The sequence below is a fragment of the Melopsittacus undulatus genome, chromosome 1 (genome assembly GCF_012275295.1).
Source record: "Melopsittacus undulatus isolate bMelUnd1 chromosome 1, bMelUnd1.mat.Z, whole genome shotgun sequence".
Classification (NCBI taxonomy): Eukaryota; Metazoa; Chordata; class Aves; order Psittaciformes; family Psittaculidae; genus Melopsittacus; species Melopsittacus undulatus.
In genome coordinates, this window is record NC_047527.1 from 86,867,937 (window position 1) to 86,894,326 (window position 26,390).

At 38.0% G+C, this 26,390-nt stretch overlaps 1 protein-coding gene across 2 annotated transcripts in view; it reads right to left on the reverse strand.

Moving 5' to 3' along the window:
• LYRM4 (LYR motif containing 4) overlaps positions 1 to 26,390 on the reverse strand; it is a 91,969-nt gene that overhangs the window by 48,806 nt on the left and 16,773 nt on the right. For both annotated transcript variants that reach the window (XR_004549851.1, XM_005149984.3), the window contains exon 2: positions 19,729 to 19,849. Coding sequence is in view for 1 of the 2 variants with exons in the window: in XM_005149984.3 (XP_005150041.2) it covers positions 19,729 to 19,849 (121 nt within the window). In the remaining variant the exon portion in view is untranslated. The remainder of the gene's footprint in view (positions 1 to 19,728; positions 19,850 to 26,390) is intronic.

The window sequence follows — 26,390 nt, forward strand, 5'->3', positions numbered from 1 at the left end:
TCCAGTTGATAATATGATACAGGACTTGATAGTTTTCCCTTTTCTATCCCAAACACTAGAATTCCCAAATCAGAAATATGTTTTTTTTTTCATATTGGATTATTTCCAGAACAGATATTGCTTACATGGATCTTGGTAACAAGAGTTTACATTGTTCCCCTCAATGTGATTTCTACCAACTGCCCTGCTTATCCAATACTGTCTGAAATACTCCAATTACTACTCTGAAGAAATGGCACGGAAATATTTGTGTTAAATCAGGAGATAAGGCTCTCAGCTCTTCCAAAAATTTTAGGTGGGACTGGGAAGTATTTCATGTTTTTAACTACAAAAGCATTCTGACCTGATGGGTTCACAGTAGTAAGCTATCAACACCATTTTTAAAAGACAGTAGTGAAGAAAGGAACATTTATAAAGTAAGTGTAACAATACTACAGGTTAAAATGTCAACTTGAAACATCAAGTTTCAAGTCATTAATATATTCAAATCTACTGAACTCTTCACTTTCCGTGGAAGGAAAAGAGATGAAATTTTCTATTACTTAATGTGATGAGGGAGATTTACAAAAATCCTACATTTCTGTCGCCATATTCAAAAATGCCCCAGATGTTAACATCAGTGTGTTTGCTAATTATTGCAACTATATCCCACACTGGGATACCCATATCCCATGCTATGTAGTTTGATGTGTGATTAAAATAGTTAGAGTAAAGCTGTCATGTGGAACTGAAATTTTCTGTAAGAGTGGCAAGGTTTCAACATGTTGCATCTAGGCTAGTTAAGTGTTAAATGTATGCCAGTTGACAGATCTGAAAACAGACTGATTTGCAAGTGCTATTACAATTCATAGAGCACTTCACAAGCTTCAGGTTAACAGCAGTTCATACATGTAATTTGCCAAGAATGGGAAAGAATGCTAGGTTTTTTTTTTTTCTGCTTTACCAAAATCCGTCAAAAGAAACTTACCAATACTTCACGGTTGAGAACTACAGGAGAACTAAGGGAAAGATCATTTCAACCACAGGAGCTTTTCTCTAAATAACTCAACCCAGATTATTAGTTTAGCTGGAAAAAAATCCCACTACCCAAAGGGCTATTTGATTATTCACTCATGTTTCTACAGTTTATACACAAACTATCATAAATCAAACCTGGATTTTGGAAGACTTCACTTTTTTATGACTGAAAGTGAAGGTTGGAAAACAAACTGCAGATCCTACCATCATGTGATGAAGATTCTGATCTTTCAAAAGCACAAGCTAACTCCTAATTATAGTAGGAACTCTCACACACAAATGCTTCATTATTTAATTTAGAAAGCAGCAATCTGATCATGCCTCATAATGATTCAGAGCAACCTTAACCTATTCAGAAGCTGCAGGCTCAAACCACAGCAGGCTTTGGAATCAAGCTTTTTGAAGTGTTTCAGGTCAGTAACTTCATTTCATCTTAGGACCATTCTGTTTTAAAGTAGCTGTGTTGCATCTCTGACAACAGAAATTAGTTCCCTCTGTCAGCAGCAGGAAATATAAATTAAAATGTTATGTCATAAATAAAAAGCAATGAGCAGTTATTGATCAGAAATAACCTCCCTTTGCATGCCTGCATGTTGGTGGTGAGGAACTCCACACATTGCAGAAGTGCTTGGTTTTATCACTTAAGTTCAAGTGTGCTGGCACTGATACATCCTAGCAGCATCATATGATGCACATCTCAGGGTAGATATCAAAAGCAATTAAAGAAAAAAAAAACAAAGATGAAATGATGAGCAATATGAAAGTAGGTGAAACATTATGACTGAATATCATCATCTCTTGTTTTTTAATTACTGAAGCAGACTTAACACACATATGCAAGCAATACTATGCAATATCAAAACTGCCTGCATGCTGTCGGGTAGCCCTGATCAATTCTGCTTGCCATGAAAGTTGAAGGTGGGCAGAATACAGCTGTATGCATTTCAGAAATGGAAAAGCCTTTGGAAACGAAGAGCAACAAAAGATCCTTTACAATCAGTCGCCTGTGGACAAGAAGATATATCCCACTGCACATGTCAGTTGAGTATGTGAATGAGCAGCTGAAGATCCACACTAGTAATTTTCTTCTGTACAGAGACTGGCTTGTTCGGCAGCAATGAATGCCATGGGCAGAGAACTGTAAGTATCTGCATGTGGCTGGAAATACACAGAAAAATACTCTGTGCATGACACTTCAGGTAAATTCTAGCCTCAGGGAAAGAGAGTGCAAGGAGAAGATGATGGACCAGGAGAGTTAAGATGGGTAAGTGTGAAGCCAGTTAGGGTGTGGGAAGCCAGATGGGGATACCAGCAGAAGCATTTAGGTCTGGACAGGCTGGTCACTTGAAACTGCAAAGGCTAGAGGTATCAGTTATGCTGAGGTAGGGGAACATGAATTATTATTTTCTCTCCACACCATATCTAGACATATCTAGCCCCCACTGTATCTAGCCCTACACCTAAAAGACTGGGCTATCCTCACCCCAAAATAGTAATCGTGATCTATTTACAACATTTTAAAATACCTCTTAACTTGCTAAAAAGCACAAGCCATGATGTACACAGCTCCTAATATGCCATCACTACAAACAGAAACTTGACATTTCAGACAGCATCTCTGATTGGAAAAAGAAGGAAATTGCATCTAGCAGCTTAGCGTACAGCTAGTGTAGTTTATGCAAAATTAATACTGAAGCTGCAATGAGTCTCACAGTCACACAGAATTACAGAGAACCACGGTGACAGCACTCTGCATTTGCATTTATCTGCTGTCCTGATCTACTTCCAATACAAGATTTGTAGAAACAAATCTACCAGTAGCACACTATGCATAGATACGCATTCACAGGAAACATCACATTAACAATGCTGTTCTGAAAGTCATGTTGCAAAAGACAACATATGTGGTATTAACCTACAAGTACAGGACCCCATATATGGATGCCTCGCTGTGATAAGCTGCAATTTGTAATTTTTTAATGAAACACAGGATGGTGGGAATTCAGTGTTTCTCTCCACACACCTAAGAGAAACTCCTTTAGCTGTACAGCTATTCCACAACCCTAAAAGCAGAAAGCCAAAGTGCACTAAGCACTGTGTGTTTAGGGATATCAGCTTTAAAGAACTTAGAGGCTGAATCTAATATATAAAGGTTGGATGAAAATTAAGGAAAGGAAATACAAAGCTCCAATTATCCTGCAATAAGATGAGCTATGCTTTTATTCTCTTTGTTGAAGAGACTCAGGAAACCATTACTACAAAAACACGTTAAAATGAGAAGCAAATGGCATTTAAAACTGCTTTACTTCCTACTTGGGGTAGACCTGAGAGTAAGAGGAGCAAGCTTGTAGGAAGGAGAGTGCTTGAAGAAGGCACAGTAGCTGGCACTTCTCTGCAATAATATTATCAGCCTGCTGAGAGCAATTACAATAGCACAGACAGCACTGGCTTTATTGTGACCTTATTGAATTAAATCTGAGGGAAAAAAACCTCTGAGATTCAGCAGGGAATTTATTAGAAAATTTTAATGCCAACTTAAATTTGATCCGAAGGCCTCAATATTAAAGGTCATATCCATTACTATATGGTGAGAAACCTTGGATCTCTCTGTTCCTGTGTTCCACCCTTTCTCTGTTTTGTTTTCTTTTGTAAGAGTAGGTCAGACTCTCCTTCTCTCAGCTTCACAGCATTCTGTACAAGAGGTACAAGACCGATATTTATATTTTAAAAAGCCTTAGCCAGCAAGTCAAATAAAGAACTCCAATTATACTTAAATGAAAGGTTGAAAACAAAAACTAAAATCAAGCAGCACTAATGAAAACAATGTGGTATAAAGCCAGATTTTGCCACCTTACGTCGATATACGAAACCTGATCTTCATTGAATTATCTGCCATTACTTCCAGACTAAACGTATTAAATGTATTTTTGGAAGACGCATGAAAATCATTTGAATTCAAACAAGATTTTGCATTCTTCATGCTAATAGCCTGTATTTGGTTTGCATGGCAAGGTTTTGGTAGCAGAGGGGCTACAGGGGTGGCTTCTCTGAGAAGCTGCCAGAAGTTTGTCCTGCATCCAGTAGAGCCAGTGCAGACTGCTCCAAGACAGACCCATACCACTGGTTAAGGCTGAACGCATCAGCAAGGGTGGTAGCACCTCTGGGATAACGCATTTGAGATGGAGGGGAGAAAACAACAGCAACTGCAGCTGAAGAGGAGTGACAATACGAGACACCGAGGTCAGTGAAGGAGAGGAGGAGATGCTCTAGGCACAGGATTTTCCTGCAGCCCATGGTGCAGACCATAGTGAGGCAGGCTGTGCCCCTGCAGCCCAAGGGAGCCCATGGTGGAGCAGATCCACCTGCAGCCCATGAAGGACCCTGTGCTGGAGGAGGGGGATGCCTGAAGGAGGCTGTGACCCCACAGGAAGGCCATGCTGGAACAGGCTCATGACAGGACCTGTGGCCCATGGAAAGAAGAGCTAGCACTGGAGCAGGTTTGCTGCAGGACTTGTGATCCCACAGGGGACCCACACTGGAGCAGTCTGTTTCTGAAGGCCTGCACCCTGTGGAAGGGACCCACAGTGGAGCAGTTCATTAAGAACTGCAGCCCATGGGAAGGGCTCATGTTGGAGAAGTTGCTGTGGGATGGCTCTCCTGTGACCCCATGGTGTAGCAGGACAAGAGTGTGAGGAGTCCTCCCCCTGAAGAGGAAGCAGCAGCAGAAACAACATGTAATGTACTGACTGCAAACCCCATTCCCTGTCTCCCCTTGTGTCACTGGCAGGGAAGAGATAGAGCAATTGGGAGTAAAGTGAAGCCTGGGAAGAGGGGAGGGGTGGAAGGAAGGTGTTTTTAAGATTTGGTCTTATTTCTCATTACCCTTCTCTGATTTGACTGGTAATAAATTAATTTTCTCCAAGTCAAGTCTGTTTTGCCTATGACAGTAATTGATGAGTGATCTCTCTCTGTCCTTATCTCAATCCATGAGTCTTTTGTTATATTCTCTCTCCACGATCCAGTTGAGGAGGGGGTGATAACAGCTGCTTCGGTAGGCACCTGGCACCCAGCCAGAGTCAACCCACCACACAGCCAAACTACGTTTAGTGTTATGGACATCTTGTGTATCTTAGCAGGTTTGAAACAAAAAGGGCAAATACAATTTGAATGCCACTGAAGGGTCATTGCTTCCTAAAGACTTGCGTTCACACATTCATATGCTGACCCAAGCTTACCCTTCAAGGCACAGATGCAAACGACCTCTAGCTCAGAGCCCATGCAGCAGTGTCTGGGCTCACATACCATGTCAGCTGCACTTCAGGATGTCTGCTTTTTAAACTAAATATAACTTGTTCACACAAGCACCCTACTGCAAAGCCCTCCTTCACATGCAACATGAATGTACTTAACCTGCCATGCTAAAGAAAATGTCGATGGTTTTGTCTTCTGAATTGCTTTACCCTTCACAAAGAGATTGATTATACATCCCTGCTTTAATGTGATTTGACTGGGTAATCACTGTAATTTTGTTTGTTAGACAGCTGTGTCTTATCAGTCTCATCTCATTTAAAAAGGTAGGGGGAGGCTTAATTTATTACTTTTAACATTTGCAAGTAGTCAACAAAATGGCTGCAAGACTGAAACATTTAATATTTTGTCTTTTCATATGAAAGTTAGCCTTGCTGTCAGAGGACAGGCATCTTTGCGCACTGACAACAAGCCTTCTGAGGGTTTCTATTTAGGATCTGGGCAACACACGATTGCTTCAGTTGGTACGAAAAGGACAGGAACTACAGAAGTAAAAATTTCAAACATGACGCTGGGTAGGATGGCATTAGGCTTCATACTGGTGTTTAACCTCCCCATCAGCCAGTCATTCTTCTCTCATACAAGTTCAAACAAGTGAAATAAAAACTATCAATCTATTAACAATAGTATCTTATTTGAAATACAGAGAAATATACAATTTTAAATTACTAAGCTAGAGTACCACCTAGGGATGGAGCCAGGATGGAGAACAGAAAAGGCAAGAGGAACAGGTATGCATATATATATGACCTTGAACTGCTCCAATGATGGGGAACTTTGCTACCTGCGTCAAGATTTGGACATTTAAATCCGTCTTTTTGATTCCTAGGACTGAGCTCCTGGTGAATTTTTTACTCACACCTTGCTAAAGGGGGGTTTATCTTCACGCATATAAATATTGTTCTCCTACTGTTTCAACTGTTAAAGACATTAGTCATATTCATTTTCCAGCTCTTCAAACCCCTCACCTGTTGTTCTTTCCTAAAATAAACATCTATTTTTTTTAGTCTTATTTTCAGCTTAAGCAACTGGTTTATTCTCTAACTCTATGCAAAATACCATTTAATTATACAGCATTTCAGATAACAACTTATTCAGCTAACAGTTCCTTCTACAAGCAGCATGTAAAATTCGTCCCTACGCAGAAAGCTATTAGAATAATTAATTTTATATCATATTTAACAACATTAGTTACTTTTATCTGAATTTTGTATGTGTATGTATGTGTATTTGAAAAACTGCAGTTCACCTTTAGGATCTCAACTGAAAAGACATGTAAAACTGCTAACCCCACAAACAGTAGCTTACCTACTTCTCTCTTTTTCTATCTTGGGTGTTCACAGTGGCTCTAACTTAATTAGGAAATAACAGCATTAACTATTAAATCTTTATTCATTGCTTGTTAGGCAGAATTTTTAGTTCTTATACTGTCCTTGGTGAAGCCTGTAAAACATTGTAAGGCTGACACAAACAATGTGGTCAGCATCCTGCCAGCTTTCTGTCTAAGCAGATGTTTTTCTCCAGCCTACTGCTACTTGGATCTAAAGAGGACAGAGAAGAGTGAGGTAGGTGATAAAGGGATACCTACTGAGACAGTAGTGCAAGACTTGGAATATCATGCACTGTATGTATCATCCTCCTGTATGCACACTTTGTGAACCTGGGCAAATAATTTTGTTCCCTATGCAAAGTCTTTTAATATATACTTAAATTTAAGAAAAAGTAGCCTCCTTCAGTTCTACCTCAATAGTGTAAGGACAGACATATGGTGAAATGCACAGTTAAAATCAAGGTGCCTTGATCTCCTTGAACTCACTGGATCTCCTTGAACTCACTGTTACTTCTGTAAAGAAGCAGTAGTACTAGTACTTCTCTCTTAACTCTGCACTGCTTGTAGAGCTGGGAAAAGGGAAACAGTCCCAGCCCTGACAAGTCCCTTGGGATGGCACAACAAATGTACACGTACTGTCATACTCACAAAATTATTAATAATAAAAACTAGCACTTTGAAAGGACTTACTTCCTTTTTTTGCCCATAAAGCATACCATACATGTGGTAAAGGTATTTTACTATCAGTGTGTTAGCTCTTTAGTATTATTCTACAGCATGACTTTCCATACTAATTTCTTCTTTCCCCATAAGCATACATACGAATCGTTTAAAAGCAATTTACAACATGTTAGACTGCTTAAGGAGACTCTTAAAAGTCTAATGCATGAAGTTAACCATTGGCATGATTTATTATTGAAGTTCCGCTGTTATAACTTGACAATTAAGAAGTATTGATAAATGTAAACACATTATTGATTTCAGTTAAAAAGCACAAGATTGATTATCCTCCCACAGGTATACCAGCACAAGCAGTTACAGAGTAATCACCCCTGATAAGCATTCACTACTGACAAATGTGCATAGAAAATAGACTTCTGAGAGACAAAAAGTACTTTCAATTAAAATTAAGATAATTTGAACACATAACCAAAGCACTGGGTTAACAGCATAATTACAAACAAGACCTTCATTAATGTGAAAGACTAAGCGATTAGGTCACATAAGTTTCATTCACCATACACTCGGATGAAAGTATGGTTAAAAATGACAAAACAGCTGCTCAGCAGGTGAATTAGACTCACACCGAAAGACTATGTACATATTATTTAGCCACTACACTGCAATATTTCTGCCCTAGTGAGGGACAAGACCTTGTTTACAGGATGAAGAACAAATCTGTATTTCAAAGTATGTATTTATGCACTTTCTAAAGGTGAGCAAATGACAAAGGTGATCTCGAAACTCTGCTTACTAATGGTTCCCATCCTGCAAAGCAAACAGTCTAAGAACTTCCAGGCAGTCCATACCTCTGACATACCCCAGAGAGAGTAACAACAGGAATCAATCTATTTGTGTTTTAAATGTGACTGGAAAAGTTTGGGCTCCTTTCTTCTTCTTTTTACTTGCTTTCAGAATTAATGTACTGGCATAATGCCTGTCACCAAGATGAAGGGCACTGCAGCTATAGCTTTTAATGGCCAAAAAAAATCCAGCTCACCTCAGAAAGTACAGAGCTAAAGACAGCAGCAATGCACCAGTAGCAAGGAGACTGCGTAAACACTAATTAAACTTCTCTTGATACTCTTGTCTAGAAAACAGTTTTCCCTGTTTGAACTTCTAAGGGCTGGATCAGACATGCTGATAATGGAGTCTAGCAACTTGCTTCCTTAAAGCTAGGCCTTCATCCAGACTTCATGGATGGAACACATTTCTCTCAAATACAAGCAGCTTAATACAGAGACAGCAGACAGAATCCAAATTACTGCAAAACAAAGGTGAAATGGAACCAGAACATGTCAATGATAAAGCTTCTTTGTTTGAAAGAGCTCTATATGAAGACCGCACATATGTTTATGTTTATTGCCAAACTAAAACTGTATCACTGTGTATTTACCTGGCTACAAATTCATACAAATAGTGTTAGAGAAAGAGACCATGTTTGGTGCTACGTTGATCCACAGGGGTATTCAATGGACCACAAGAGTGAACTCCAGAAGACTACAATACATGAAGAAAAGCAGAAACAGAGGATTGTGAAGAAGGATTTCTTCTTTTTTTTTAAGTAACTGTTTTGTTTTTTTTCCATATTTTAATGAAATGACAGTTAACCTTGGTAGGGTTTATAAACAGGTTTCATTTGTCAAAATGTAATTTTAAATTAACAGCTGGCACCTTTGCACTTGAATTATGAAAGACTTTTAGTGACTAAACCAACAGAATAAGCATCAAGATAGTAAGATGGGGAAATAAAAAGTACTTGTGAATACAGATTTTTTTAGCAAATAGGGCGAATATAGCTCTCTGCAGGCTGGCCTTATGCTGCAAATTAAGACAAAAGTAAATTCTTTAGACTTGAACTATCTGTGGAAGAAACAAAACCAGGCATCTGATTTAGAGTGTCAGGTAAGATTTCACATACTGCATTTTCAAAGCCTGGAGTGGAGAAGCATGACTATCTGAAAGGCCAGAAGAGACTGCAAATAGCTTAAAGAGGAGCTAAAATGGTCCTTCTTTCCTTTGTTAGCTGTAAAGGAAAAAGCTGTAACTGTAATGGAGACTGATGACTGAGCATAGAGAGGAGAAAATGCAATTAAAAAAGAATGCCATTGTACCACAGCTACAGGACGAGGAGATTTATCAGACAGAGAGGGCGACAACACCAACATCGTCATCCTGAATTACAGACTGCAGTTCAAGGGCAGCAGAACAGTCCTGGGGATCTGAGGCACCAGACAAATGTGCCAAAGCTCCTCCTGGAGGGAAGTGTACCTGTTCCGTTGTGGTGCCACTTGAACCTGACACTGTCTCCTTTCAATAAGCAGTATACAAAATCAGGAAGGAAAGTTTTCTCAGCAGGGAAAGCAAAATAAAACAGCAGATTATAAAAAGCAAACAAAGACTGTGGGAGATCAAAACAAGAGATCGCTGTCGTAATAACAGCACTGTTGTGTCTCTTAATGTTTTTCAGAAGTCCTCAAAACAGCAATCCCTTTCATTTCCTCAAAGTCTAGCTGTACTTAAAACTGGTCTATCCCATGATAACACCACTGAAAAAGGCTGCTCAGGAAAGATCTATGTTCTGACATGAACATAAATCACAATACATATGAAAGACTTTTACAAGGTTATACATTTTATAAATAACACACAAACCTGCCATATTTCTCCTTTTCCTATTCAGTAAAAAAGAGATCCTCCAGAAACATTCTGCTCCACAGCAGACACTGCACAGCAAGAAAGACAGAAAGTTGCTCAAAGGTTAATGTTAGAAACTCAGTCTTCAAATCCTCCTTCAACTGGAATCACTACAAACCAGACTGGCAAGCATCAACTCAAGATCATACAGTCACATTAGATATATGGCAGAAGTAATCTGAGCTGTGATCAAAACTACCAGCACTTATTTCTACTTCCCCTGCCTTGGCTGTATTTTATACTTATACTAAGACACACTTGCATCTGCCGTTACCTCATTTCGAAGAAGTCCCCTTGAAGTTTTGTTGCAACTGCCACCCCTATGAACCATAATCATTTACACACCAGGCAAGAGCCCTTGTGACAATAAACACAGGTAAACAGAAAGCAGGAAGGGATGAGTGGCAGATGAACACATCTCCCTGATAACATGAGCTTTCCTTGCTTCTGGGGCTTTCTTCTGCGCAGACTGGTTCAATCAGTGCTGCTAACTGTTTGAAAATGGTGCTGACTGGCCTGGCTGATGAAACCTACTCTACTTCTCTATTCATGTGGAAGTTTACACCTAGCGTTTACCTAATTGCATACTGCCATGCTGAACTGCTCACTAGAAAGTAAGTCCTCCTTCTGCCCTCCAGACAGCCCTCCTCTATGCATAACATCAGATGGCCAGAGTTCTGGATACATTATATAACTACTTATAATTTATAAGAACTCAACCTCACTGGATTAGCCACTAAATACATGTAACAAAAGTAATGACAACTCTTTATGACAGATAATTAAAGTATTTTAAAAAGCAGCTGCCAGCACTCAACAGTCTTTATTTAGGAAAGGTTACTGCATACATTAAACACTGTGTTTTAAACTAAGGCTCTTAGATCAGAAAGACAAAGCCTCATTCTACCTCTGAATTGCCTCTGCTTGTAGCCTAAAGGTTACTTTCAATTCAGGGTCTGCTTCAGCGTTTAATATTGCTGGCAGAAGTTGACAATTGTAATTCAGTCAGCAGGGCAAACAGCAGCAAATCACTTGTGAAAATACAGTCTTGCTCTCCAAGAGGAGAGCTGAATGACAGTCTAAGGATTAAGACCACTCTGGGGACTCACACAGGTGCCACCCGGAGAGCCATGCCACCTGAAGATGGGCAAAATGTCTGTTATACTTCCTGCACACTCAGAAGCTAGAAATAAAGCTGATATGACAGCTCTGGGCATTTGGCATCTGTTACTGTACTGTACATCTCCAAAGCTACTCTACGTGCCAAAATCAAAAAGCTGTTTGAAAAGGCTGGCCAAAGTGAACTGCACTGCTAAGGTATCCTGTGAATTCACCTGGGTTTCTGTTCAATTTTACCACGTAACTTTTACTAACTTTTCAAAATTAGTCCTATTATACTTTTTTCTTTGTTCCTCATCCCCTCCCCACCAAACAAAAACTTATGGACATAAAATGCACTTACACTCATACTTGAATACAAAACCAGTATAGCTCTGAATTCAAAGCCTCCCTATTTCAATTTCAATTTCCAGTTTTCTCTTGTTTACTGAAAGACAGATATTATCTATCCTGTATTATTCTTCCACCTGCACCTGTGTCCCTTTCCAAGTAAAGAGCACTGAAACTTAATGTATGGTAAGGATTTCTGCTGCTTTCTCACTCATACTCTTCCTTGTAGGCTATTGGTATAAACAAAAAAATACATAGATTCATATTTCTTGAGTTATATATTCATATACCACAGAAAGTATGTACAACTTGAATGTAACAAATAGGATTTAAATGACCTTGAGGAAAAAACCCCTAAAAATACCACTCACGGAGCTTTAGAATAAAATAAAATAAAATCAATACACAGAAAAATTCCCCTAATGCCTTTTAAAAAACAAAGTCAGCTGATATAAATTCAGTGCTTGGCTATGACACAAGATTCCAGCATAATTTCAGTAAATGCATGTAAGAGACCAATCAAATGAGAACTCATGATCTGCTAAAGCAATTAAAAACTGACTACCAGCATTGCAAGAGGCTAAGAACAAGGTAAGTGCAGGAGACTCACCACGCCTAACATTTGCTGAATTCTAGATGCCATTCCAAGTATTTAGAAGTGTATAGATGCTTGATTACCTTCAAAAACTAATACTCTGCAGTGACTTGATGAAACTTTAAAAAGGATCTTTGTCCATCATTTGATTATAACACTCACCTCATGCTCTTCTGTGCATGAGGCATTTGAAAACTCTTTCATGTGTCTATGCTTACTTTAACAAACTAAATGGCTCAAGAGGTAGGAATACATGTGCATAATGTTGGTTCTATTCTTGTTGGAATTTGCAAATGCAACTGTAATAAATAAAAAGTATGCGATACTAGAAAAAAAGCAGCAAACTTCTAAGGACAATACTCTTAGATAAGAACTGTAAGTCTACTTTTTCTTTTTTTTTTTTTGTAGAAAAATGGGTATTTCCCATTGTGAAGCTGAAATAAAATAGATGCAAGGATTTTCTCAAGAAAAGCAGATTAATCTGCGATTTCAGAACTTCCTTGCAATGACAAACTTGATAAAAGGAAAGCGCATTAGAGCACCAACATGGAAAACATGACTTGCCAGTATCATATACATACGTGAACCATAGTCAAGGTGCTGCACCCTGTACTCAGAGCGCTCAAAGAGCTTTACTAGCTATTCTTTCCTCTTGACTTCAAAACTGCTGCTAATATACTCAAATACATTATATGCTATTTCACAACTTTCTTATGCATTCATAAAAATTAGACAGAAATATGACTCGCAGCCTGAAACTAAAATTACTAGTAAGAATTTTCACAACTAATCTTCTGCTAAGGTCATCCAGTCTATAGTGCTTTGCTGTATAAGCACAGCTATGTTCAGATACACAGACTGTTTCTTGAAGACTGGGAAGCTCCTTGAGACAGTCAATTCAAATGTCACTCACAATTGTGTAAATTGGTACTAGTCTTGTGAATATTCGGCAATATGGTTTCAGTCCAGAAATACATACACCTTGACATTTACTCATTTATCTGCTATTGCTGCAAATCAACCACAGGATTACTAGAACTGGAATAAGGAAAACAATGGAAGCATTTGTTGATAGAGCCACAAGGGATTAGCAATAAAATCCAAAGCCGTAAACTAAGGTACTTCTACGTTTTGGGTTTTTCTAGAGTAACTATAACTGGAACTGGTTGTCATGCTAATATTTATTAAACATGCTTTAATATTCGTACTGTTCTGATTAACAGAAATATGCTCCATTATAATATTTATTAAACACGCTTTAATATTCGTACTATTCTGATTAACAGAAATATGTTCCATTTTGGCTGTATTATTACCAGTTCATAATAATATGACTGCTATCTTTGTACATTCATTCAGTACCCTTTCCACTTCCGTTCACTATTACTTGAATCTATGATACTACTAAGGTGAGATAATGGTAATGAACACCTCAAGAAGGCACAGTATTTGGTTACACACAGCTGCATTGGCAACTTGGCTTATCGTCTGCCCCTACACAGAAAAAAGAACCCCAGAACTGTTCAACTGCTCTTATTGTACAAAAATTTCAGAACAAGACCATGGTAATGATTTTTACTAGAAATAGCAAATATGAAGAAACAGAAGAATATGAGACTGAAATCTCAAGTAAGTATGACATGACCTTTTATCAAGGCATAGTCATGAAGCATCTCTTCAAAAGAAACAGAGCTAAAGCTAATATGATCAGCGAATATTTCAAGGATTAGAATGCACTTACAGCATGCTGCAAACATGAAAAATGCTGCAAGTACTCAATATTTATCATCATCAGTGGAACCTTTATAAGAGTTCTCATACTTCAAAACCATGTTCCTTCATTCTTCTACACATCTGAAGGGAACAGTAAGAGAGGTCAAGTCTGAGAAAGAGCAACTCATACTCAAAAGAAATACAAAAGTTTATCTGTTCCCTCCGAAAATGCCGATGACCAGTCAGCTGCAAAGGAAGCAGATCCACACCTCCTCACTGTATAACTGCAAACAGTGTATTTCTTGTCTCCCTGCTAGAGGTTTGTGCAAACCATGATTCATAACAGTCTGGATTATTTAAAGGGACAAACAAAGGCTGTGAAATATTATAGCTGTTTTACTGAAGAGTACTGTAGTTGTGTGATGTCAAAACCAGTACAATTGATATGAAAGCCTTAGGAGCTCCCAGGAAAAACAAAATAACCTTTCACAGCTGGACAAGATGACTGGTGGTTTCCAGCTACAATCTAAAACTGAGAAGTACTGTGGAAGAATACTTAAGAGTGAGACGTTCTGTAAATTAAAACAGGGATTTAATGAAAGCACACAGGTCTAATACAACTTTTGAATTTCACTTTTATACTTTCAGTTCAAAACTTGAGAAACAACATGCCACAAAGGAAACCAGCAATGTTTCGAATCACTCAGTATTATCCTATCTTCAAAGTGGCTTCTATGAATCACGAATCTCGGCATCAGCAGTAACATTTCAGGGCAAATTCTCCTACTGCTAACATATTCCAGTAGTCATGAAAACTCACAAATGAAGTCATATTAGCATAGCTGGGGAACGGCTGTTATGATAATCCTTGAAGGACGCCATGACTTAGTCTCAAAACTTATAAAAACTTTCTATTTCAAACTTAATTGTGACAGGGAAGCGACCACAATTGTGCTGCTTACACAGTAAGCATACACAAAAACGGTCTTCACAGTGTTGAGTAAAGAATCAGAGCTGTTGCTTCCTTTAGCCAGACTATTTTTAAATCAAAACCAGTAACAAGCAGAGGAGGACTAAGACAGAAATTAATGTTCATCCATGATTTTCAGCTTTATAAAGCTACTTTTATACATTCAAGCAAATTGTACAGTGACTGACATGAACAAAATGACAGTAATCTGTCACTATTTCACATTTCTCAGTAGGCTGATTCACATAGTTATTTATGAACCTTACACTTCAATGGTCACTTTGATGACTAAACCATAAATTAGAATGTAAAGTGAATATAAATTTGATTTTGAAGTAACAACAAATTGTCAGCAAAGTGGGTTATTATTTAATTTCTATCAACCAGTTATGAAAAAGTCAGCATTACCAAGACATGCTGCGCCATAATAAGCCCCAAACTTAGCAAAAAAAGAAAAAAAAAGTATGCTAGCACTCATGTTTGCTTCAGTGCTTCTGCATTTAAAAATAAAATCACTTTCTATTATGCTTGGTTAGTTTGAAATATAATGTCTTCATAATATCAGATTACTTCATTACTTAGATCTTCAATTAAACAAGGAGTAAGAATGCATTTTTTTCCCACAGAGCATGATTAAATTTGGCAGCAAGTAAATATTAATATGAATTTAGATGCTACGGCTTTTAATAGTCCTGATGAAAAACTTACGTTTAAGACAGTGTTGGTATTTTTCTAAGATTTATCTTTTCCTTTATAGCTGAAAGTGAAATGACACTGAAACATAACAGAAATTCTGCAAAGAACAATGGTTCTCAATTTTTTTAGAAAAACTTTTTTTTGGAGGGGTGGGCTGGAGGTAACTCCAAAAAAAAAAATCACAAAAAATCCTTACTGCCCAAATATCAAGCCTTGAGGGACTCGTGTCAAAATTATCTTGACAAGTTAATTTTCTCTTATCAGATTATTTTCTGTTAAAAAGTTTTGTTGTCTATTATGTTACTATGAGTGTTACTATCTTTTACTCCTGCAAACATATAAAGTACACACATACACCCTTCCAGAATTAATGCAGCATGATTATACTTTGGTAAATTTCTGGAAGGGTGACATATAAGAGATACTCCAACGTAAGCTTCACTGTTTTATCAGTGATAAAAATGGAATGTTGTGTCAGACTCTTTAATATTCCTAACTTTTCAAGTATGTTTTTCCTGAAAATCTTACATAGAATGACACAAAAATTTGATCCAATTTAAAACTATTTTAGCTTTAGCAGATTCATTTTGCATGTGGGAGAAACCTCTTAAATAGCTGAGATTTGAAACAAACAACCAAAACCCTGCAGTTTAGCAGTAACTGAGGCCATTCTGCATTATTCTGGTATGTCCCAGGGCGAAGATAACCCTCCCCAGTAACAAATGCGTAACAGAAAGATAGGTACTTAATGTCATTTGCTTGACAACATTTTGATTATAATATATTTGATGGCTTGGCTTCACGAGTGAAGATTTGGGAAGGGCTTTACCGACGCTTAGTACAAGCACGATGACCAAGGGCATGTGGGATAGGCAAATCGGATCAGAAAAAAGGCTGCTTAGGCAGTCAGGAAGTTTCTGACTAGGACTGTCATCTCCTGGGGCAATCTCGAGCGATCAATGCCCTGATCCGCCCTCAAGCAAGGCTGGATCTGCAGCTTCCAATGCACCTTGTCACCTGCCGTTTCAACCCTCGCCTGTTCGTTCGTACAGACAAGTGAGAGTAAACCCTTCCAGCCTACTGATGATGTGTTGTTGCAATAGTAATCCCGCTCAGTACGAGAGAAATCACAGGTTCAGACCCCTGGTATGTGCACTTGGCTGAGGAGCCACTGGTGCAAGGCTACCATCTGCGGGCTTATGACTGAACTCCTCTAAATCAGAATCCCACCTAGACGTTTGATGTTCTGCTGTTGTGTCATCGGTCACTCGAGATTGACCCAGGAGATGACAGTCTTAATCAGAATATATTTAGGATATTTGTATTAAATACTAGTTTTCTATGTTTGCAAAACTACAACGTGTTGAGATTTTTGTGTAAGCACATGCATATGTTTATGCATGATCAAAATGTTCACTAGCAACCAATGAATTCATAAAGTCCTTAAGACCAATTACTCCTTTACAAAGTACAGTGAGTGGATATACCATACAGAGATTAGTGAAGCGTGCCTGCTCTTCCTACACTTTCAAAGGCAGCTGAAAGACCTATCTGATGCTGAGGGCCAATCTTTAAGCTAAAAGAAAAACCAGCATCATAAAATGTGCAAGATCAGACCCACAACCTAGAAGGAAAAGAGTCCACTCCAAGTCAAGAACCCATGCCATTTTTGGAGAAATGGTATATTTTTTCAGGGTTTAAAGTAACAGAGTCATCTGAGTGTTCACAGGACTCAGAGAAGAGTTTTATTTTGGCTCAGATGAATCAGTAGAACCATGTTTTGTCAAAAGAAAAGTTTGAAAAGCTTTATTTTAGCAAGATGTACCCATCGTCTGACCTTTTATTATTTAGGCTTATAGAACCAGGAAGAACCATCATTCAAGTCAGGGTACCCCAAACATTAAGGTTCTACAAATCAGCATCCTCACTTCAGCATCCCAGATACATTATCTATAAAGCAGAGCAGTATTTTCCACCAGTTTCAAGTGCTTTGACACCTTGAAATTCAACTCTTCTCAGAAAAAGGGAGTACTTGTTATTATGAAAGAGTTGTACCAGGTACCATATAGTTAATGATATTTTAAAACAAAAATAAATTTAGTACACCTCAGTCATCCATTTAATTTCATGGCAAAATGGCCACTGTGGTAGCTTCACTAATGTTTTCCTCATTTATCAAACATACGGTGTTTATATTATTACTTACAACCATCACAGAGCATTTTCTGACATACTGACAGGTTTTATCTTAAGCCACAGTCCACAAGAGATTTTCTGTAGCATTTTACTATGGGACATCCCATATCTATAAATTGTTTCTTCTTTAATACAGCATTCTTTAAGTGGCAAAATTTGACCCTGTGCACTCTTTTGCCACCACTGTGATGGATATACTCCTCCTGTTGGAACTAACTGACTTTGGTCCAGGCAGGTACTCAGTACACCTGACGTAAGTTAATCCTATTTGGTGAGGTGTTACATGAGAACTCAGCACCAAAATCCCAAAACCCCAATTTGGCAGGAGACTGGGCTATTCAGCATCCAAATTGCACTAATACAGCAGATCTGACTACAAATCAACCACTTTATGCTGTAAATATCTCCAGGGTCTGTTGAGCTCTCCCTCAGATGGAGCAGTTGGCTGTGCAGCAGTGATCTCCCCTTGAGAAGAGTCATCTCTCAAGGCTGAGAGATCCCTTACCTGACAACAAACATCAACTGGTTGCATTTTTTTGCATGCATGCAACGTTTAAGATTATGTATAGTTAGCTTAATTGATAATCTTTGTATACTATACTAACATTAAGTATAGTGATAGTACTGACCCCCAATCCATCTGTACTGATTAAATATTTTACATACCTGTATTTACTGCTTAGAATTCAATTAACTAAGTACTAGCTCAGATCTGAGTGATCTCTGACTCTTCTCCTATGACACTCCCGGCTTCATTGTCTTCTCCAGCCTCTGCCTCTAATACTTCTCTGGAGAATACTGGATATCACGGCTCTCCAAGAGAAAACCGCAAAAGGAAGAGCAGAAAATGCTACTCATCACCAACAGATACGAGAAAAACACCCCAACACTGAAATACAATTGCATGGAGTCAATCCAATCTGAGCTGTTCCTTGAGAAACACTTTTAAAATACAAAAATAGCAGTGTTTGGGTTAAAAAAAGACAGCAAAGCTATGGTAGCACAAAACAACATCTGCTTCTGGGAGAAGAAATTTCAAATAAATAATTTAACTCACACCAAAATATTCACATTTAATTGCCAAACTAAAGGGCCCAGCTTCCTCCTGAAATAAGAATCCAGCTAACTGACCTACTGGTTGTTAAAAGATTAATGTTAAAACAGACCATGGAAAATTAGGTGCACATATTAATTCCATATTTAATAAAAGTACTACTGAGCTCAATGTGATACTACGTGTATCAGTAAGCAAGGATATTGCAAGGAGGGATGCTTAATCAAGTGCCATTAGTGAGTTCAGACACAGAAACTTGCTTTCTTCAAATTCCCAGTGGTCACTGCAGATAGACAGTGGGTATGTGTGATAAGTAATAAAGTATCTAAAGTTCAATGAAGCATAATTCATGTCTAAATAATATGGTACTCAGTGGAAAGAACAGAGATACTATAAATGCTACTCAGACAATGTAAAGTGAAAAATATTGCCAGTGACTCAACTTTTTCCAAAGAGAAATCTATCCCATTGCTTGGACATATTTAGCCAGAATTTGCTTAATTCACTTTAAGATTTTCTTGTTCTGTTACTGTTCTAACACTGTATCTGGAGGTGGGGAAAAACAAATACAGAAGGCAAGACTATTCAGAGTGAGTGTCACAGTGACTCTTCTAAACCTGTGATGGAAGAAGGAAAGTGTGAGGAAAAGAATCTAACACACATAAGCTAGAGAAAAAAAAAGACTGAAAGGAAGAAAAACAGAGTGAAGTGACAGTAAAACAAACAGCAGAAAAGGTAACAGAAAAGTATACGAACTTTTGACAGCAAGACCTGTTCCCGTTAATGCAACAAACATCCCTAAGTTCCCTATTGCAACCATCATGGGTAAAGAGATGATTCTCACCTTCTCAAGCTCAAACATACAAAACCTACTGTTCATTTAAAGATGTTTTGAGCGAGGATCTATTTTTAACATCTGTAATGGCATAAGACAGTTAACTGAGTGTATGAGTTTTAAATAAAATGAAATAAACAAAACATACCTGCCGATGAATAACCTCTAGGTTTGCTTTGGCTTTATTCACTAGTTCTTCTATTTTCTCAGAATCCTTTATATTCTTGTTTTCTCTGAAGGCATCTCTTATCCTTCTGATGGCATATGTTCTAAACACAAACAATAAGATGACATGTATTCATAGATGTGCCACAGTTCATGATGTTTCAACATTCTTTTAGACATGCTGATCTTTAAAACCAATATACATACAGAGTCATAAATTTTTCCCAGTTTTATACATAATTCTTTTTATTCAGGATCTTGTATTGCCTGAGTTGAAACAGTGACCAGATTCTTTAACTAAAAAAGAAGTGGTTTTACTGGAAATTATTGTAGAAAAAAATTCATGTTTCACATATCAGTCCAGTCCTTACTGCTTGTTATTGCTATAAACACACTGTTGGATGTTCAGCATGGATACTGCAAAGCTCAAGAACATAACAAAAAGCTTAAGAATCAAAAATCATCCCCTAAATTATTTTGAATCAGTGCAACAATTCTTATTCTGGATACTCGAAAAGTCACTGAGCTAACTACTAAATGCATTACATATTATTATTAGTTCTTACTACAACAAAGGTAAGCTGATGGACTAGCCATAACAAAAAGGGCTCCTTCCCTGTCTCACCTTTCTTCTCCTAACAAAGCATATTTCATCCCTCGAACCCCTCCTTGTCCATTTCCCCATGAAGAAGTAACAACAGGACACAATCTCTTCAAGTAGGAAGATGTTATGATCCCTTCAGAAAGAAAGGTCCAAAGCTGTAGCTATCTCTGAATCTCTCCTTGTTCTTTTCAACATAGCAAAGAATCTTTATGTAGCCTGTAGGGTATTGCTTAATAAAAAATAGAGCAAATTTCAATATTAAAATTATCAGACTGATCAGCAGACATTTTCATTACACACAGGCATGGGAGGAGCAGGAGAAACAACAGTAATCTGATCCTGCTCAGCTACCTCGATAATGTCCCACTTTTCTACTACATCAGAGCAGTATCATTTTTACTACAGAAAGAAAAACCTTAGGTGCAGTGCTGGAAGGAAAAAAATTGGTGCTGCGAGTACCACAAATAGTGTAATATTTCAACAGCCATTTTCAATCTTGTATAAAAGTGAAACACGAGATACAAAATTGGCTGAAACATGATCATAAAATACTCCAAAGATGATGCTGAAGAAAACAAAAATTGGGGGAGGAGTCTGAGAAAGGAAGAAGAAGTATAAGAAAGATGAATAGTCAGTAGAACTCCATACCATTAGATGGTGCTATCCAGCTCCTAATGCACCCTACACCAGCCAAGCAGCATATTTTCTCTTTGAGCTCATAAATAATACATTTCAATCACAGGAACCAGGATGGTTATGGAGTGCCACCCTGCTGCCGCACACTGGCAGATGGTGCGTGCTTTTAATTAGGGCCTGTTCACCTATAATGTGACACTGGGGTCCGTGAGTGAGTGAGTGTGTGTTTGTATGTGTGAAGTTAATAGAATGTATTAAATATGGAAGCTCATTCTCATCTGCAGCTGCTATCCTAGCCAGATTTGAAGGGGAAGCTGTTTATTTCTTCTACAAAAGAAACAACCCCAAATCATTAAGATGTAGTGTAATTTTGTTGCTTGATAATGGATGGATTTCAAATCACCTATACATATATAGGGTTAAACTATGCAGAAACATGCAGTATTTTCTGCAAGAAAGGATTTGATAATGATACAAAGACCTTACACATATATATACTTTAGCTCAAAATTAAAAACAAGTAGCAAGTATCCATTACTGCATACAAGTCATGCAAAACAAATGAGTAAATGCTAACTACATGAAAAAGATAGGACTAAAACAAATTCTTGTTCAGTATAACACCTACAGACTGTTTTTTGGTTTGTACATATGGTGCATTAATTGTTCTATTTTCTCTCCCTTCCTCTCATTACACCCAACAGTTGTTGAGAAAAAAAGATACGTACTTAAAAAATATCATCAGATCATTTTTTATCTGTCCTCAGAAAGTTGCAGATTTTTTCCTCTTACAATTTCTTTAAAACTTTATGAACATTAATACACAAATGAAATTATTTTCCAAAGGCTTTAACATAATCTTAATTCTACGGCTAAATCAATACATCTCCACACTTCAAAGACTAGCTCTGTATCTTGGTACACCCCTTACTAGAGTTAAATTGAGATTAAATATGTCACTTAAAATAAGGATAAACTGAACTCAAAGCTCAAACCCTTTGAAAAACATCCTTTTTTCCCCTATTGACAGGTTCCAGGGGAACATTTCACCAACATTCAAAACTCTCAAAATTACATGAGAAGTGTTAAGGTATAAACAACCTGGCACTTTTGGGGGATTGTTTGTTTGTTTAAACACCAGCTTTTTAAATGCAACAGTTGTGAGCAGTGTCAATTCAAAACCTCAATAATCTCTACATTTCAAGAGTCTCTGAACCACTTATGTACTAAAACATAGTACTAACATTAGGGCATGAACAACTGAGCTCTTCTGTAAGTACAGTAACGCATGTAGCAACATGTAGTACAGATACACATGCAATGAAAAGAACTTGTTCTCTCAGAGATATATCTGTCATTGTTTTGAAAGAGCACTCCTCTGAAGATCTTCTGCTTGATGAACAGATGGGTCAGCTACTCTAATGGTGTGTATTTTCCATTCAAGAAGCAGAAACACCAAAACCAGTTATGTACCATTTGAAGGCACAGCTCTGAATGCCATTGGTAGAAAATATGACTATCTTCACTAAACTTAACCCCATTAATCTAAGAGAAACACTATCTGAAGACAAATGACAGATGACATACTGGGAAGTGAAATGGTTGCTGTACCTTATGGATTTATCCAGGCTGATATGATTATTAATCCCAGCCGGCAAAAACAAACTGAGGGCATACAGCACTGCAACAAGTTAAAGGCAGCTTGAATGAAGGTGAGCTGCTGCAATTTTGCCATGCTCTCTAGTGGGCACAAATCCTCTCTCTGCCTCCTTAAGACCAGCACAGCCAGTCTGAAACTTGGTAGAGGTGAGCCAGCCCAACTTGGGAACCTGACAGAAGGCCAACCTATTAAAAGAGTTAACTTCTTTTTTTTTTTTTGAGTTTGGTGGGTTATTTTCCCCACTCTGGATTAGTAAGCTCTACCAGCTCCGCATGGGACCAGATGAGCATTAGCAGTAAGGAAGAGGGAATACAGCAGTACTGATTTAGATGGATACAGTCTGCAAAAGATCCCACTGAGCAAGTCCATAAACAAAAAGGACTCTTCAGCCAGAAGGTACCAAGCAAGCTCTCCAGAGGGAAAGCAAACCTGCATATAATACACTCAAACAGCTCCTACAGACCCTCAGGAAATTTCCTAGGAATGCAACAGTATTCATTAAGAAACATCACTGCATATGAAAAACTCAGTGTATTTCAAATTCTACTATTTTTCTCACCATTCTTTGGAAACAGATATTGAAAAATGGCTGAAAGATGCAACAAGGCATTATCTTTGCTTTTTGTCATCCAAATGCAGCAAAATTTTGGTAGTGAACACCTTTGATTTTATCTTCTGCAAAGAACTTTAAGTGAGCTAGTGACAGCAGGACCCAAGCAAGAGTGTACGGTTGAACATATTCATTCAGAGCTCTCTTACATATACACACTCAAAACACTTCCCTGCTTCTGTGCATCTGTCACACAATTAGCTCAGAATTAAATCAAAAGAATGCACTCAATGGGTAATAGACCCAGTGTGATGACCAAAGCCACCACAAGCATGCAAGGTAACAGATGCACATCAGCAGAAAAAAGATAGAGCAGTTGGGGGTTAATGTAAGAACATTATGGCCAGGGCCATAATATTACCACAGACTCAGAGGGAATGGGCACTACCTTGCTAGTGTTAGGAGACAACAATGCCCCCACGTAATAGTTACACACGCAGTTACAGTTGGAAATGTCTTTTTTTCTAATACTCAGTCATTCACCTCTACCTTCAAAGAGTTCATCTTTTTCCTTCCCTGAAGTGCAATCAAAAAACCTAACGTGTACTCCTAGAATGAAGCCTACAAGAAGGGAAGTCTGAAAACATAGCTGTTAAGGAAAAATGAAACCACAAGAGGTACTTCAGAAAATAATTGCTGGTTGGGGATTTAAAAATTCTCATTTCAGAATGTTTACTTATGTCATGCCTGACCAGAAAATAAAAAAAATCTGTTTCCTTTCAAGTCTTCACTCTTGTATCTTTGTGCTCTGCTAAACTAGAGTGTAAGAAAAGAAGCTGAAACATCATGCAGACACACTTGCTTCTAAGCACATAGTACTATGCCTTCCAAATAAACCTGGCCAAGCAATGTTTTCTCAGCACCACTTTGCATTTACCAATATCAAAACATGCTAAATATTTAAGCAGTCGTTCCAAGACAGCTTTACAGACATGTTGACATCTTGTCTTTGTGATTGTGAACAAATATAATGTATTAATAGATTGCATCACAGTTATAGGCAACATACCGCAAAACATAACGGCTATTATAAATTGCAAGTCATTGAGTATGTACATGAAGACAGAAGAGGAAGAAAGTGGTATAACCTGTGCAAGCAAAACAGATTACACGGGAGGAGGCCAGCAAGTTAGAATAGCCAAGATGTTAAAAAAAAGTCTAAAGTAAAATGCAACTTTCCTTGACATATATTTAATAAATTAAGGTAAGTGATCAGGAGCCAACCTCTAGGAAGCCTACTGTGGTTAGTAACTCTGAAATGAAGCATATGATGCTTTTATTTAGGGACACAATCTGCAGAAGTGAGATACTAATTTACAATACAGTAACAGCATAAGAAGTGAGAAATCCATTTACAAAAGGTCATTGTTTCCTTTCACTAATTATATTTTCTTGCCACTTTTCCCTTCCAATTAACATCTATTAATGTGAGGCAGCAACAGCATGAATGTTCAGAATTTTGCATTATTACTAGCAAAATGTGCACCAGATGAGATTTGCCTAACTGAATTTTCAGAATGACATAACATTAAAAATTAGGAAGCTTTGATAATGAAGTATCTGCAGAAAATTCATTTCAGCTTAAATTTTTATTAGCATTAGCGAGGTTGTCTCCATGTGCAGAATTATTTTAGAGGGAATGATTATATGTGTACACATACCTATTTCCGCATATAAGTATGTATTTGCATTTTTTCCTTTATAAAGGTCTCATTAAAAGACACCAATAAAGGTGAAAAAAAAGAAGCATACAATTAGAATTTAATACTAAGAAAAGAAACATTTGACAACAGATGCATGTTTGAGACTGAGAGGTAAGTACTCCATAGGGAAGTAGGTGTGACTTGTCTAATTAAACACAAGACAAACATGCAGCGGTAATGCAGTGTTTTATCAGCAAGGTGTTCCTCAAGCTCCATCACTGGACACTTTTTCAGCACTACCACCTCAATTTACAGCACAGCAACGATGACACCTGCCTGTTTTCTAAAATCAAAACAAAGCTTATTCCTGGAACAGGGGTGGGGGGGAGGAGGAAGGAGGAGTGTGTAAGCTGGAAGTGGAGGAGGGAAGAGCAAAGAAACAGAAAAAATAGACTGTTAACACAGAATTATTTTCTTAAATTTTCTAATCGAAGACCACTCTTTACAAAAAGCTTATAGAATGAAACCGATGAGCCACTACTTGGTTTCTTTGCTAATATCCAAAATATGAGTTCCAATGGAATTGCAAGAAATAAGTCTGGAAGAGAATAGCTGGTGACTGTGACCCAGTGCATATGATACATGCTGTATGATCAGATACAAGGATTTTTAACTGATTTCTAAAGCAATTCTTGCTACTTTGAGCCACGTGTCTAAAAAACTTCTAATAAGAACTTGCATCTTCCCAGTGCAAGATGTCCTAGATGAGAAAAACTTATAATATGCATGCCTATTCCAACAGTTTCATTTTCTTTTACCCATCTAAGAACTGAAAATGCCTCCTCACATTTATGTATCTATTTAAAGAGACACTTGTGGCTCTTTTTAGGGACTTTTTTCTGACTGTTCTTTCATCAGTTTGTGCCTGTACCCATTTCAAAGAAGAAAGCATTGATGACCACCCAGTCAGAACCATTCACATTGGAAAGCCCCACTGGAGGTCTCCAGTTCCACCCTGCTGAAAGGAGTGATGGGATCAGAAAGGAGACTCACAGTTTTACCCTGTCAGGTTTTGAAAGCCAGGATGGTGACTGGACCACCTCTCTGGGGAACACTCTCAATTGCTTGGTTGCCCTTGGGGGTCAAAATCTTCTCCTTAAAGCCAGTCTAAAAACCTTTCTTCCTTCACTTTACACCTGCTGTTTCTTGTTTTCCTGCAGGCACCTCTAGATACTTTGACGTACTAGGTGCTATTTAGGTTCCCTCAATGCTGTTTCTTCTCCAGGCTGAATGAGCCCGGCTTCCTCAGCCTTTTCTAACAGGACAAGTGCTTCATCGCCCCTGGTGGTTTTTGCTGAGCTTGCTTCAAGTTATCTATGTCTTTCCTGCATAGTGAATGGGATGGAGACAAGACTGGATACAGCACTCCGGATGTGGTCTTACAAGCATGGAGCAGATGGGGATAATCACTCCCCTACTCTGGTGGCTGAGC